The 15303-nt window shown below is 48.8% G+C and overlaps 1 protein-coding gene across 3 annotated transcripts in view; it reads left to right on the top strand.

The window, feature by feature from the left end:
* The window catches only part of DRC9 (dynein regulatory complex subunit 9), a 200699-nt gene that overhangs the window by 141892 nt on the left and 43504 nt on the right, over window positions 1–15303 (top strand). For all 3 annotated transcript variants that reach the window (XM_078668068.1, XM_078668067.1, XM_078668069.1), the window contains exon 8: window positions 336–467. In XM_078668068.1, the coding sequence (XP_078524194.1) occupies window positions 336–467 (132 nt within the window). The remainder of the gene's footprint in view (window positions 1–335; window positions 468–15303) is intronic.

The following is a 15303-nucleotide window of genomic DNA, read 5'->3' as shown; positions in this document are numbered from 1 at the left end:
TTTTTCTTAATCCCTTTTCTGTATTAAAACACTTTTGTGACCAACAAAACCACTGTTGTGGCTGTTTGGTTCTCCCGCTTTCTCAGCTAAGAAACTAACATGGTTGCCGGCAGCTCCCCTACACTCTCTCTAGATTGTCGACTATTTCTAATTTGGCTTTTACATTTTGGATGTTTTAGTTATATCCTATTTAAAAAAAATGTGATATACTGTGACCAACCCCCCGCTCCTCCCTCCAAAACACACACACACACACACACCACCCTCCTGTCCCCCACTTGTGTGGTATATCACAAGTGCACCCTGATTAAACTTTCAATATATTCTTCTATCAGGAGCTGGAAGAAAAGCTGGAGCATTGGATGGAGAAGTATGACAAGGACACAGAGGCCAAACAGCAGGAACTGAATTCCTTTAAATCTGCCAAGGCGAGCAATCTGGCTGCACTACAGGAACTAGCTAAGCAGGTGAGTTAAATACTGAGGAGGCCTGCCTGTCTCTCAGAGCAGAGGGATGACTTAAGAGAGCGGCGAGGCAAGGCAAGCAACCTGGCTGCGCTGCATGAACTAGCTAAGCAGGTAATGCAATATGGACTACCGGCAACCGAGCAGCGTAGGGGCATCTAAGGAGAAGCACTGTTCTCTTCTTCATTAACGCGCTGTTTTGCTCCTGAGACCAATCTTTACTTTTTGAAGGGTTGGAACCAGGAACGCCAACTGGACGTTCCAATAGGCACATTGATGCCTAATCACCTGAATCTAGGTACCATAGGAATATAGTGTGTCGCCATCTCCGACTCCTATTTTTACCATTTTACACCTCCACCATGATCCTGATGAAGCAGAACGGGATTCACTACGGATCCAACCGAAGTGCGAAACATGTTGACCTAATGTACTCACTATCACCTTGCACTTCCACTCAAAGAAAAGAGAACAGCAAGAAAATACTCACTCCAATGCAATATTTTCAAAGAGGTCTTCCTTGACCATTGTTTTTAATCTTACCACTCGGAACCTCAAATAAAGCTCTGTTTCTGGGTACCGACGAGTGATTTTAATTCACTCACTCATTTTCCTACCCACACACCCGCACTCACAACAGCAACATCACTCCTAAAAAACAGCCCGTGGGGGATAGCAGCGCCACCCCCATAGGAACAAACGCCCGATGATGAAGCATGACACCCGCATGGTTGTGTGAGGGCACTTTTTCCTAAAGAAGGAATGCCCCCATCTTCATCAGAATCCGACCTTAACTGTGAGCAGTGTTGACTTGAGTCTCTTTTAGCTCCCAAATAGGCCTGCTTCTCGTCCTTTTCCTATTAGGAACAGTTACCCCCCTAGTGATTACTCCAATGCAATAAGGACCAACGGAAGAAGTAAGAGTGATCGTAGCACATTCTACAACAGCCAGCTATGAACAGACCAAAAGGAAGCTTGTGGTATCTCAGAGACATTTCATGGTCATCACACAGGCATTTCGTGATTATCACACAGGCATTTCGTGGTCATCACACAGGCATTTCACGGCCATCACACAGGCATTTCACGGCCATCTCACAGGCATTTCACTGCCATCTCACAGACATTTCACGGTAATCTCACAGGCATTCACCCTCTGGCATGTATTCGATGTGAAACAGAGACACAAAATATTGTTTTCGGCATCTCCACAGTGGCTTGAAGACACATTAATGTGATAAATACTGGCAAGGCCGGCCTGTCGCTCAGAGCAGAGGAATGACTTCGGAGAGTTTCATAGTGGAAGCATGGCACAATATCTCTATCCTCCAGGTGGACAATCCAAGCGCAGAGCAGTGCCATGGCACATGCTTCCAGAATAGGAATCTAGTCTTCTATATAGTAAATATTAAGAAATATCAACGCATTATTCCGCTATAAACATTAACATTGAACATACGCAAACATTCACTATGGGAAACCTCCATGTGCTTTGGCTCTTCAAGGTATAGGCTGGTCTAAATGGTTCCATAACACCTCTCTTTCGCTAGCTTGCAGAGTCAACACTATCCTGGAGCATGTGGCCGGCTCTTCAGTTGGCCGTGCATCTTCTGCCAGTGGTCCATCATGAGCAAACTAATCTAATGAGTTATATGAGAAATTCTAGGGATGAAACAGTACAAGGAAAGTTTTGGACAATGGAGGACACACTAGATACGCCACATAATCAGAGCCACACCTCGAAACCTCAAAGTTTAATGTTTTACTTCCCAGTTTTCTCACCACTACTACTCTCCTTCATCTCTTCAGTTTAGGTTTGTCCTGAATAATATTGTTCAAAAGAGATAAACATTTATTTATTAATTTCCGTTTTTTATTTAACACATGGTAGGCCGTAGAGCGTCAGAAGTCTGTTCAAATAAACTCCCAAGCGAATATGAACCAAACCAAAGACAAAGCAGGTGATCAACAAGCAAGAGAGAAACATTAGGAAATACAATGTAGAGCAAAGGGCTCTGTATGTTAAAACTAGTTAATACCATAAAGGTACAATAGTCTGTAAATATCTGATGAGCTTTAACTCTCCAGTGAAGAACTTTCCCCACTTGATTTCTTCATGGTATTCTGACCTCCTTTGCATGCTTGCCAAGCAAGGCATGAAACTGGATTCAGCAGTGATTGCACTGGCTTCCTTTTATGGGATACTTAGTTGAGTTCCTGGACAAAACTCTCTTTTTCTTCCAGGGTAGTCTAGCCTTTGTTTTTTACCTTTCTCTTGTTTCTTTCTTGAAAGAAAAAATGTTCAGGATTTATTTGATTGAGTGTTAGTCTATATGGCATACCTTTTGCTATCAAATGCCCAAAAATTGAATTTTAATTCCTAGCATTAGCCTCGCTGGAGGGGTTCATTGCAAACCTGTAGTGGCTCTTAGCACCCCCCTTTTCTCATACACTACTGGTAGGTATAACGACCTATGAATGAATTAGAAAATCTGTGACTTTGTCAAGCATTATTTATCAAGTCCCCCAAAATGCTTTTCATGAATATTCTTGAGGATGTAAATTCCAAAAGGGCAGAGGAAGGCCTTCTACATAAGTGAGAAGAACATTAGTTCTTTAATATTGTCTCTGAAGATCACTCACAAGTGGACCCATTTTCCTCTACTTAGCTGTTGCTGCAGTCCTGATCAATGTTCCCTTTCTTACACTTACCTGAGCTCTTCCACTTCAGTTGAAGGGATAAGCATGCTATGCGGTTCAGTTGCTCATGACCAATAATGAAAATCCCAAGACGTAGCAGCAAAGTTCCATGTGATGTGGTGAGCTGTGGGAGTGCAAGACTGCTGGAATGGAGGGCTTGCTTTTATTTAAAGCTCAGGTGCTCGCAAGCATTTCTCCAGGGGCTACAAAGTACTATCTGTGGCATGCCCAAGAGCCGCCCTTATGCCAGCAGGGCGAGAGTCGAGGTAATGAACGGTAGGCGTGGGAAGATGCGAGGCAAATGCTGGGTGTGGACAACAAACCGAGCCACGTGACTTCTGTCTGCCACTAACACTCTATTCCACGCAACAAGTATTAAAGTCAATGCATTAACTTCTAATGTAAAACATGAGAGGGAAAGAGATACTCACCTAGTGGCTGAATTGCAAAATGTGAAACCAGAAAACCTTTATTTATGCTCATTTCACTGCTTCTTGAATGTTCCCGATCTGTGAAGCGAACAGCAGCCCAGAGCTGCTGGTCATCAAGGGGCCGCAATTAAAGTGCCGTACCTTGAGTATCCCTGATTTAAAGGAATTATTTGAAATTCACTTAAATGTTGGCAAAATACACCCATTGGCAGTGAAATTTAAGCTCCTCCTGGGTCCCCTTGGGTTATTTAATTGAACTATAGGCTTCCTAATGGTAGTCTTGTAGCCATGGACCTTCTATAATCTGCATTGCTAGAAATCAACATCAACGCATCTAAGGTTGTTGTGCTTGAGAATTCTAACAAGCATTTTGATAATGTGACTCATCCTTTTTCTATCAACTTTAATTATTTTATACTTTTAAGCTTGCTATGAGCCCTCGCCGTGCATCACACGTTAAGGGCCATGCTCTTGATGTACAAAGTTCCAACTCAGCATCTTTTTCATCATTTATTCCCCTTCCTGTTGTGTGGTCAGACTATTCTCTTATTGCCTTCACATGTGGGCTCCAGAAACACAAAAAGTCTCCATCTCTCACCTCCAGTGAAATAGGATGAGGATTTGGTAACCAGTGTTGGCACAAGCAATCACCTTTCATGTATCAGAGGAAGCTGTTGGGGTTACAGGTGACCCCAAGCAGTTGAGCAAGTACTACAATCAGCTTGAATGTATATTAGATCAGATTGCTCCCATCTCAAAGCAGTTGAGGAAAACTCCTCGCAGATCATGTAAAGAGTACACAGGAATTAGCGGCTCTTGGTCCTGAGTTGCGAAGGACGGAGCACCACTGGTGACTTAGCTATGACTCTGCTATCAAAGTAGTTTTATAGAAATTCAACTATAAGCAAACAATTCACAAAACCAAAGCATAATTCTCTTCCACGCAAATGTTTTCAGGCCTAAACATGGCAGTAACTATTCTCTTCTATTAGAGATCAGACACCCTCCACCTACACCTTCTGCTGAGATAGCTGACCCAAAAAACAACCTAAAAGCCGACTACTTTGTCAGCAAGATCCGTAACATCTCGGACAATATGCCAAAATGTCTCCCCCATCAGAGTTCACAGTTTCCTAGCTCAATACTAGAAAATTGTTGCCACCTGCGCAAACATTTGCCTGGCTAGCCAGTGAAGACTTCCTTAAATTAGAACAGAAGAGCAACCGTTCTGTTTCAACTAAAGGTCTTATACCTGCCACAATTATTAAAGTATTATTACATTTCAATTCTAATCTTAATCTAGCCATTATATTCAGACACTTTTAATTGCCGGACTACCATCGACATGTTACCAGACTGCGAGAGCATGCCCTTTTCTCTAGAGTACCTTTTCCCGTTTATTGCTCCATCGTCCCCCTGGAGCCATAGGGCAATTTCTCACAGATCTCTCCACGACTGTTGCCAATCTAGCATTAGCCCCAGCTACATTTACTGTGCTTGGGGATCTCAATATCCACTTAGACGACCCCTCCAACCACGTAGCTAGTGAGCTATCAATGAGTCTCCTGGCGCTCCAACTCAGGCAGAAAGGATTCGCCTCCATGCATGTCAGAGGTCACCTTCTTGATCATGTGTTTAGCAACCTGCAAAACCTAGTCGTGGGCACCCCTACTCCACTCCCCTGGACGGATCATTTTCTGATTCCTCTATTCTGGGAGACCTCCGGGCCTATTCTTTCCCACAGAACAATGCCGATATTGGAAAGGAAATGATCTAAGCTCTCTACCGATCACTGGACCTCAGATCTTGAAGCCACAAGACCATTTAGAAATCCCAACCCCAATCTGGCAAGTGATAATTTTAACCTATGGATTCAAAGCTCCCTTGATGTAGTAATCCCCAAGAAACCTACTCAAAAGAAAAGCAGACAAAAAACAGCCCAGTGGTTCTCCCCCAAACTGAGGGAATTAAAGCAGGCATGCAGAAGACTAGAAAGAAGGTGGAGACAGAAGTTTTCAGAGGCTAGGAAAGTAGACTTCAGAGAGGCAATTAAGCTAAACAAATCAGAAATTAAAACTGCCCAAACTGCATTTTATGAAGATAAAATTAGTACTTCCGCAAACTCACACAAAGAGATTTTTCGTATTGCCAAGTCGCTCACTACCTTGCCTCAGAAACCTCCGATATCAGAGGGAGCACTAACTCGTTGCAACAATTTGGCAGCATTTTTCCACAAAAAAATTAAAAAGATTTGTATGTCCTTTCCTACCACACAGATCGAGCCCACTGTCACCAGAACGAGAGGTCCTCATGCTAATTCCCAGTGCTCTCTAGAGCAATTTCCTCTCCTGGATGCTGACTCATTGGATTTAATCACCTCCAGGGAAACCTTGGGCTCTCCTTCTGACCCTGCCCCCCCTCAGCCCCTCACCCTGGTCATTGACTCCATCCGCCCGGTAATTCTTGACATCCTGAACTCTTCCATCACCTCCGGTATGGTTCTCCCTGCCTGGAAGTGTGCGCTGGTCAGGGCCCTCTTGAAGAAACGCAACCTGGACCAATCCAATCTGGCCAACTATTGCCCGATATCTCTTCTTCCTTGGCTGAGTAAGCTGATTGAGAAACACATAAACACCACACTCGTAGATTATTTGGAATCTAACAGCTTGCTCCATGATTCTCAAACAGGCTTTCATCCTCAGCTCGGGACGGAGACGGACCTTCTAGCAGTAACGGAGGAGGCAAGGAGGGTGCTTGGCCAGGGAGGCACAGTGACAATCATCCTCCTAGACCTCAGTGCTGCATTTGACACTGTTAACCATAACGTCTTGTCTTGCTGACTCAAAAACATGGGAGTGACAGGTACAGCACTAACCTGGCTCCAGTCCTTCCGCGGTGACTTCTTCTTCCAAGTCTTTGAAGGAGATGTTGTGTCCAACCGGTTGCCTCTTAGCTGTGGGGTCCCTCAGGGCTCTTCCCTGAGCCCTACGCTATTCAATGTCTATTTGGGTGCCCTGGCAGAGACTGTCCATCCATTTGGCATAGAGATCATCACCTATGCAGATGACACTCTGCTCGTAGTGGCATTAAACCACTCTGAGAGGTCATCTGGCACCCTAGGTCCTTGCCTAGAGGTGGTGGCTGAGTGGGTGGAACTCTCCTGCCTTAAGCTCAACTGGGACAAAACCGAGCATTTGCTCCTGGGCAACCCTCCTTCCTCCAACCCTGCTCTTTTGTGGCCGGTCTGTTTTGGCCCTGCCCCAGCTCCAAAGGCACAGATCAAGAGCTTTGGCATGTGGCTCGACAGCTCCCTCAGCTTTAACCGCCAGGCTACCAAGCTCACAGCCACCTGCTATAGCCTGATGAGGATGCTGTGTAAGATCATCTCCCTCCTTCCCTTCCAGGCAAGAAGGATTAAGGTACAGGCCCTTATACTTTACCGCCTTGACTATGGGAATGCCCTGTACCCGGGAGCTCCCCGCTTCACTATTCATAAACTTCAAATGATTCAGAATTGCGCGGCCCTCCAACTTCTCCAGGTTCCCCGGAGGCAATCTGCGAAACCGCCACTGAGGAGCCTCCACTGGCTCCCAATCTCGGCCTGGATACAGTTCAAAGCCATGTGCTTGGTTCACAGAGTCATTCGGAAGACCGGTCCGGTCATCACTCACTCCCTATCACCCCCCCAGAAACCTCCGCTCAAGCCTCTCCTTTTTGGCTACTCTGAAGAAAATATGAAGAACGAGATGGGGCAGACGATCCTTTTCCTTTAATGCAAATAATCTCTGGAACACTCTCCCCTCCAATCTGCGGAAGGAAACTAATCTGCTGGCCTTCCGCAAACTCTTGAAAATCCATCTCTTCAAGGCATCGCTTTAACGTTGCTGTTCCACTGCTTGTTCGGTCCACTAGCACTGGGAGGCCCCAGGGTAGCCATGCGCTATACAAATATAAATTCATTTATTCATTCATTCAAATCTTCCAAGAGCTATTGTTAATCCCTCTTTTAACTTCCCAATTGCCTTAAAGTCGCTTCTGTAATAGCTTTGCTGAAGAAGCCTCTCGAGACTCCAACGATCTGGCTAACTGTCGCTCCATGTCACGTTGCCTTATTAGGCAAACTTGTTGGAAAGAGCTGTTTTCCAGCAGGCATCAGCTTTTGTAGAGCCTGATAATATATTTCACCCTCTACAGCTGTATTTCTGCACTGGGGGTAGCACCGAAATGGTGGTGGTTTCCATGCTAGCTGATCTAGGCAGATGTAAACCTCACGGCTTGGTTGATTATATTAGACCTGTAAGCAGCCTTTGATACTGTGAACTATCTGATTCTTCTTGATCGACTGAGAAAATCTGGTATCAAAGGCTATGCTTAGGAGTGGTGCCACAGTTTTTTTTAAAACATAGGTATTTTAAAAACTAGAATGGGTGCCCAACCTCTACATTTCACATTACCACCTCTGGGTTTCCCCAGGAATCAGTACTGTCCCCATTTCTGTTTAATCTATATGGAGTAGTTTCTGTCCTGTAACTCCAGTTCTGTAGTAGGGGTATCTCTGTTATAGTCATAATCTAGTGAATAGTCCCGCCCATGTGCGTGGACCCCGGAGCAATCAAAAATAATCTCTTACAGTGTCAAAAAATGCAGAAAATGCATAGACACTTAAGAGAGAATTTAAAGACAGATAATGCAGCCAAAAGGCTACACTGTCCAGTACTTCAACTAGAAATTTCCACCATAAAATCCACAAAACAGCAAAGCCTGTACAGATTTCCCTTGCTTAACAGCAAAATCCCTCAGGAATGATAGAGAGAAGAACCTGGACAGACAAGCCCCATAGGCTGCCATTATGTGGCTTAATTAGGATACTGTGCCTTTAAGAGAACCTTCCAGAACCTTCTCTCAGTATCCCAGAATGCATAGCAGGTCCAACTTAGCCTCAGTTCTTTTCGAAGGCGTAGAAAAACGCCAGACCTGTAGCATTATGATCATGAACAACACTCCACCGGGGAGGCGGGAGGGCGCTTATGACTATAACAGAGATACCCCTACTACAGAACTGGAGTTACAGGACAGAAACTACTCCTTCTGTAGTAGGGGATCTCTGTGTATAGTCATAATCTAGTGAATAGAATGGCAAGCCCATCCCCACACCAAGCGGCGGTGGAGAGTAAAATAACGCCACTACTGTGCGAACAGATTCCGCAGCGAAGCCTGCCCAACCTGAGCGTCTGCCCTGGCATCAGAGTCCAGGCAGTAATGCTTAGCAAAGGTATGGACCGACTTCCAAGTGGCCGCCTTGCAGATCTCTGCAATGGGAACATTACGGAGCATAGCTGTCGTAGCAGCCTTGCCCCTGGTGGAATGAGCCTTAGGTTTGCCCCCTAAGGTCTTATTAGCTTTGCAGTAACACAACTGAATGCAGGACACAATCCACCTAGAGATGGACTGTTTAGAGGTAGCAAGACCCGTCCTGACCGAGCCATAATTGATGAACAATTGGTCCGACCTACGAATATCTTTAGTCTTATCAAGATAAAACTTCAGCACCCTCCGCACATCCAGGGAATGTAAAGACCTTTCCGCCGGAGAGGAAGGGTTCTGAAAGAACGTAGGCAAAGTGATAGTCTGATTGATATGAAAATCAGAAACAACCTTGGGAAGAAACTTAGGGTGAGTACGCATAACAACTTTAGCATTATGAAATACAGTATAAGGTTCCTGGCAACACAATGCCTGAATCTCACTCACCCTGCGGGCCGATGTAATGGCCACTAGGAACGCCGCCTTCCAGGACAGGTGCTGCAACGAAGCCTTATGAATGGGTTCAAAAGGCTCCTTCATCAATCTGGACAGCACCACATTCAAGTCCCATGAAGGCGAAGGAAGCCTGACAGGAGGGAACACTTTCTTCAAGCCTTCCAAAAAATCTTTAATCACAGGGATCTGGAAAAAGGAAGTCTGTGAAGGGCCTTTCCTGTAGGCAGTCAAAGCAGCCAGATGAACCTTAATGGAATGGACATTAAGGCCCGACTGCGCCAGATGAAGCAGATATGGAAGGATGACATCTTCCTTGCATGACGTAGGGTCATAGTTCTTAGACTTGCACCAGATGCAAAACCTCTTCCACTTGTAAGCATAGGAAGTCCTAGTGGAAGGTCGCTTAGCCTCCTTCAGTATGCCCATACAATCCTCTGGGAGATTCAGATGGCCATATTGCACTATTTCAGGAGCCATGCCGCCAAACTCAAAGACGAGAGGTTGGGGTGCACCATCCGCCCCCCGAACTTCGTGAGAAGGTCCGGCCTGCACGGCAGCTTCATGTGAGGAAGGAGAGAACGGTGAAGCAGGTCCGTGAACCACCACTGTCTGGGCCATTCCGGGGCAATCAGAATCATTCTCGCCCTGGACTGGGACAGCTTGATGAGAACCGCCGGAATCAGGGGAATTGGTGGAAAAGCGTACAGAAAGCTGTTCGACCAGTTGATCCATAACGCGTTCCCCAGCGTCCCTGGTTGGTAGTACCTGGAGGCGAAGCCTCGGCATTTGCTGTTTTCGGCGGTGGCAAACAGATCTACGTCTGGAGTTCCCCACCTTGCGAAGACTTCTCCTAGTACTTCGTCGTTTATGACCCATTCGTGGTTTTCCTGCACGATTCTGCTCAGTTCGTCTGCCTGAACATTCTGCACACCTGGCAGATGGGTGGCCGTTATCGACAGTCCTCGAGCCAGAAGCCAGTGCCAGATCGCCTGCGCCTCCTGCGACAGAGTGCGCGATCTCGAGCCCCCCTGCTTGTTGAGGTAATACATCGTTGTCGTGTTGTCCGTCTGAACAAGCAGAGAGTTGGTCTGAAAGGACGGATGAAAGGCCTTCAGTGCCAAGTGAACAGCTCTCAGTTCCAGGAAATTGATGTGGTACGTGGACTCCGTCGGGGACCACGTCCCTTGAATTTGCAGGTCTCCGGAATGCGCCCCCCAACCTTGGAGAGACGCATCCGTCACGATGGTCTGTGTGGGAATGTCCTTGTGGAAAGGAACGCCTCTGAGGAGATTCTCCTTCGAGCACCACCACTTCAGAGACTGAAGAGCATGTAGAGACAGTCGTATCCTGTCGTCCCAAGAACCTCTCCTCTGGTCCCACTGATCCTCCAAGCACTCCTGCAGAGGTCGCATCTGTAGCCGTGCGTGAGGAGTGAGAAAGATGCAAGAGGCCATCGATCCCAGTAGAGAAGACACGGTCCTCACAGTCGTAGACGGAGTTTTCATGAGAGCCTGAGCCTTCCGAACGAGTGATAAACGTCGCTCTTCCGAAGGAGACACGCTTGCTGACAGCGTATTGATGGAGGCCCCCAAGTACTGGATGCACTGCACCGGAATCGGGACCGACTTGGACATGTTGATGTGCAACCCCAGCTTGTTCAAGAGAACGCACGTCTTCTGGAAGTGTGCTCGAGCTTCCGAGAAGGAGGAGGCTTTGATCAACCAATCGTCCAGGTACGGGTAGACAAACACCTTGTTCTTCCTCAGGTGTGCCGCTACCACTGCCATACATTTTGAGAATGTCCTTGGTGCAGACTTCAGTCCGAAGGGTAGCACCGTGTACTGATAGTGATTGGTGCCGACTTGAAAGCGCAGAAATTTTCTGTGTTTGCATGCAATGGGCACGTGGAAGTATGCGTCCTGTAGATCTATGGCACACATCCAGTCTCCCCGTTGCAGCTGAGGGTAGATCTGATGCAACGACAGCATGCGAAACTTTTCTCTGCGAATCCACTTGTTTGCCTGCCGCAAATCCAGAATGGGCCTGAACTCGTTTTTGTCCTTCTTGCGGACAAGAAAGAACCGAGAGTACAGACCTCTTCCTCTTTGAGACAGAGGTACGTCTTCGATCGCCCTTTTCCGTAGCAGAACGTCCGCCTCCGTCTGAAGCTCGCGCAGTTGATACTGCGAGCTGACGGGAGGAATCGATGGAGGAGGGCTGGTGAAACGTAGACTGTATCCATTGCAAACAATATTCAGCACCCACTTGTCCTGAGTAATTTTTCTCCACTCTGCCAGAAAAAATTGAACGCTTCCCCCCACCGGAGCGGGTAACGGACGAGGGGGAAGTAACAGCTCAGGGACGGGACCCGGCCGGGCCCTTGGTCGCGGTAGAGGACTGTTGACGACCTCTACCACCCTGTCGCTTCTGGAAGGGCTGCCTGTACTGCTGCTGCTGTTGATGTTGACCAGCAGACTGCCCCCTTCCACGACCCTGCGCCCCAAACCGACGTTGGTACTGTCGGAAGGGTTTCTTTTCCTTGGGCTTTTCCAGGCCCACTGCCGTCAGGGTCTCCGCTTCGGCCTTCATCCTGGCCATCTCATCATCCGCGTGCTTCCCGAAGAGGGTATCTCCGGAAAACGGGAGATTCGCCACGCGTTGCTGAGCCTCCGGTTTCAACGATGTCAACCTGAGCCAAGCATGGCGTCTCTGGTGAATCCCGTGGCAATATCCGTGCGCGGACAGCAACGATATGTCTGCTGCGGCGCCGATGGCCTGATTAGAGACCAACATCCCCTCCTTGACGATCTCCACAAAGTCCTCCTTGCGGTCTCGAGGGACGAGGTCTGCGAACTGCTCCATCGAGTCCCAAAGGGACCGGTCGTAACGTCCCAGCAAAGCCGAGTCACTGGCTGCCTTCATGGACGAGGCGGATGTCCCACACGCCTTGCGACCAGCAGAATCGATCCACCGGCTCTCCTTGTCCGGAGGCACCGTGGACGCAGGGGAGGTGGCATGAAGTTTCCGAGCAGCAGTCACGATGACTGAATCCGGTACCGGGTCCTTCCTCAAGAAGGCTGGGTCTGAGTCCGGAGCCCTGTACTTTTTCAGTATCCTGGAAGGTACAGATTTCACCGTCGCCGGCGTCAGGAATAGCTGTTCGGCGGGCTCAAGGAGCCCCGGCACCAGAGGTAACAGGGGGCGAGACAAGTGCCTCTTGTGTAAAGTCTCAAAGATTACCGAGGTAGAAGCCGTAGGCGCTTCAACCTCAATGCCCAACTTCGCCGCACCACGCAGGAGAACCTCCTGAAATGTGCTAATATCGTCTATCGGAGACACCCTAGTCTCCGGCGAATCGGACAGCGTGGGCGAGTAGGAACGGGTCCCAGACGGAGAACGTGACCTGGAACGACGTCTCTTGTGATGATGCCTGGATCGTGATGAAGATCCGCGGCCACTCCTCGACTTGTCCCGTCTCCCCGAGCGAGACCTCGACCTCTTGGGCCTCGGACGCTCCTTCGGCCTCCCAGGGTCAGGAGCTCCAGGCTTCTTAGGAGTCTTCTTCGGAGGCGTCGGGAACTTAGGCATCGACACCTCCCTCGGTGGGATCGGGGGTGGAGGAGCAACCGGACGCGGGTCCCGCGGAGCCGGCTTCGGAGGCGGGGTAGGGGCCTTCGGAGGAGGACCCTTCGGCACAGCCGGCCGCGGAGGAGGCGTAGACGGCTTCATCGGAGTATCCACCCCGGAATGCGCCGGTCCCGGCGAGCCATCACCTCTACCAGAGAGTGGGGAGCCCCCCACAGTCCTGGGCCTGTCCTTAGGACCTCCAGACGCTGAAGACCGGTGTCCAGACGACGACCGATGTCCCCTCGACGTCGAACGGTCCTTCGGCGTCGACCGAATCACACTCCTCGACGTCGAACCGTGTCTCCGTCTCGACGTCGACCCCGACCAGATCGACGAGCCACGAAACCTCGACGACGGGCGATGGTGCCTCGACGGCGACCTCGACCTCTTCGCCGGTCTCGACGTCGACTTCCTGGATCGCTTCGACGGCGACCCTTTGGACCTTCTCGACGTCGACCTCTCCGACCTTCTCGACGTCGATCTCCTTGACCGTCTCGACGTCGGCCTTTTGGAATGCTTCGACGTCGACCTCTTCGGCGCCGGAGACGCCTTTCGTCTCGACGGCGACCTTGACGACGAGGATCCCCTCGACGACGACGTCCTCGACGGCGAACGGCGGTGTCGCCTCGACGGCGAGCGCCGACGCCGGGCCCTCCGATGTCGATCACTCGACGCCGACAGCGACGACGAGGATATCGACACCGGCTTCGACGGCGGCCGGAACACGTTCCTCGACGTCGACGGGCGACGTTTTCTCGACCCAGAGCCCTGGGGAGACCTGGAACTGGCCGTTGACCGTCCCCTCGACGTCGTGGTCAGCGCAACTGACCCAGACGGAGACCTTGGGCGAGGGCTGGTCTTCCTGCCCCTGGGGAGCCCCCCAGAGGCCTCAGCATGGGTAGAAGGAGCCCCTCCTGACCCACCTCGTGCCTTCAGCTTTCTCTCCTCAAGTCCCTGAAGCCTGATCTTCTTCCTCTCCTTCAGGGTCCTCCCAGAGAAGCTTCTGCAGATCCTACACTCCTCAGGGATGTGGGAAGAGGGAAGGCAGAGAATACAGACCTCATGGGAGTCTGTCTTGGCCTTCTTTCTTGAGCACTCAGGGCATTTGTCGAATAATGCAGGCATTATGGACAAAAAAGAGTGCAGAAACACAGAAAGAAAGTCACCAGAGTACTTTAAAAGTACCAAAAATCGAAATCAGTGTAAAACACTAACAAAAACCCTTGAAAGGGAGAGCTCAATGCTCCAGGGTCCTGCTTGCAGGAGCCGGAAAAAAGAACTGAGGCTAAGTTGGACCTGCTATGCATTCTGGGATACTGAGAGAAGGTTCTGGAAGGTTCTCTTAAAGGCACAGTATCCTAATTAAGCCACATAATGGCAGCCTATGGGGCTTGTCTGTCCAGGTTCTTCTCTCTATCATTCCTGAGGGATTTTGCTGTTAAGCAAGGGAAATCTGTACAGGCTTTGCTGTTTTGTGGATTTTATGGTGGAAATTTCTAGTTGAAGTACTGGACAGTGTAGCCTTTTGGCTGCATTATCTGTCTTTAAATTCTCTCTTAAGTGTCTATGCATTTTCTGCATTTTTTGACACTGTAAGAGATTATTTTTGATTGCTCCGGGGTCCACGCACATGGGCGGGACTATTCACTAGATTATGACTATACACAGAGATCCCCTACTACAGAAGTATGGCCCCCTTGGCTGTTAATCCAGGTACAAGGGGTTGACCACTTTGGTATGCTGTCAGCACTAAGATCATATTTTCAGATCTCTCATGAGCAAAGTCGTGCAGCCACAAACCTATTTTCTTCTCTTTCATAGGTTGAATAATGCATGGCCTATAACCACCTAAAGTTGAATGGCAGTTAAACGGCTCTTTAAGAGATGTAGTAAGTAACTGAAGACTAGAAGCTACTTCGAAAACTAGACAACTTCATAGTAACTAAACCCAGTAAGCTAAAGTACTGTGCCTCCTCCAGCCACTTTCAGAAGGTGATATCGAATGACTCCGGAGCACCTAGACTGCCAGCGGCCAGACAGACTCCATGTGGGATACCGCATAAGGTCTCATTGGATAGCATCTTCAGATAGACTCACGCTGCCTCGGGATGGCCAGATGTACGACTTGTGTCCTTGTCCTGGAGTCGCAGTCTTATCCGGAACCAGAACAGTGCTTTGAGGCCTCTGGTGATATACTCTTCCACTGCCTGTAAGTCTTGTCTGAATGTTAGGGACACAAGGCTCAGATCCTGAAACACTTGTACATTCTTGGCATGCAAGGTCAGTTTGCCCCTTTTTTGGAGGCCCCTTTTGTGACCAGT

The sequence above is a fragment of the Lissotriton helveticus genome, chromosome 11 (genome assembly GCF_964261635.1).
Source record: "Lissotriton helveticus chromosome 11, aLisHel1.1, whole genome shotgun sequence".
NCBI classification, from domain to species: Eukaryota; Metazoa; Chordata; class Amphibia; order Caudata; family Salamandridae; genus Lissotriton; species Lissotriton helveticus.
Note: the sequence above shows the minus strand (reverse complement) of the source record. Positions and strands in the feature narration are given on the sequence as shown.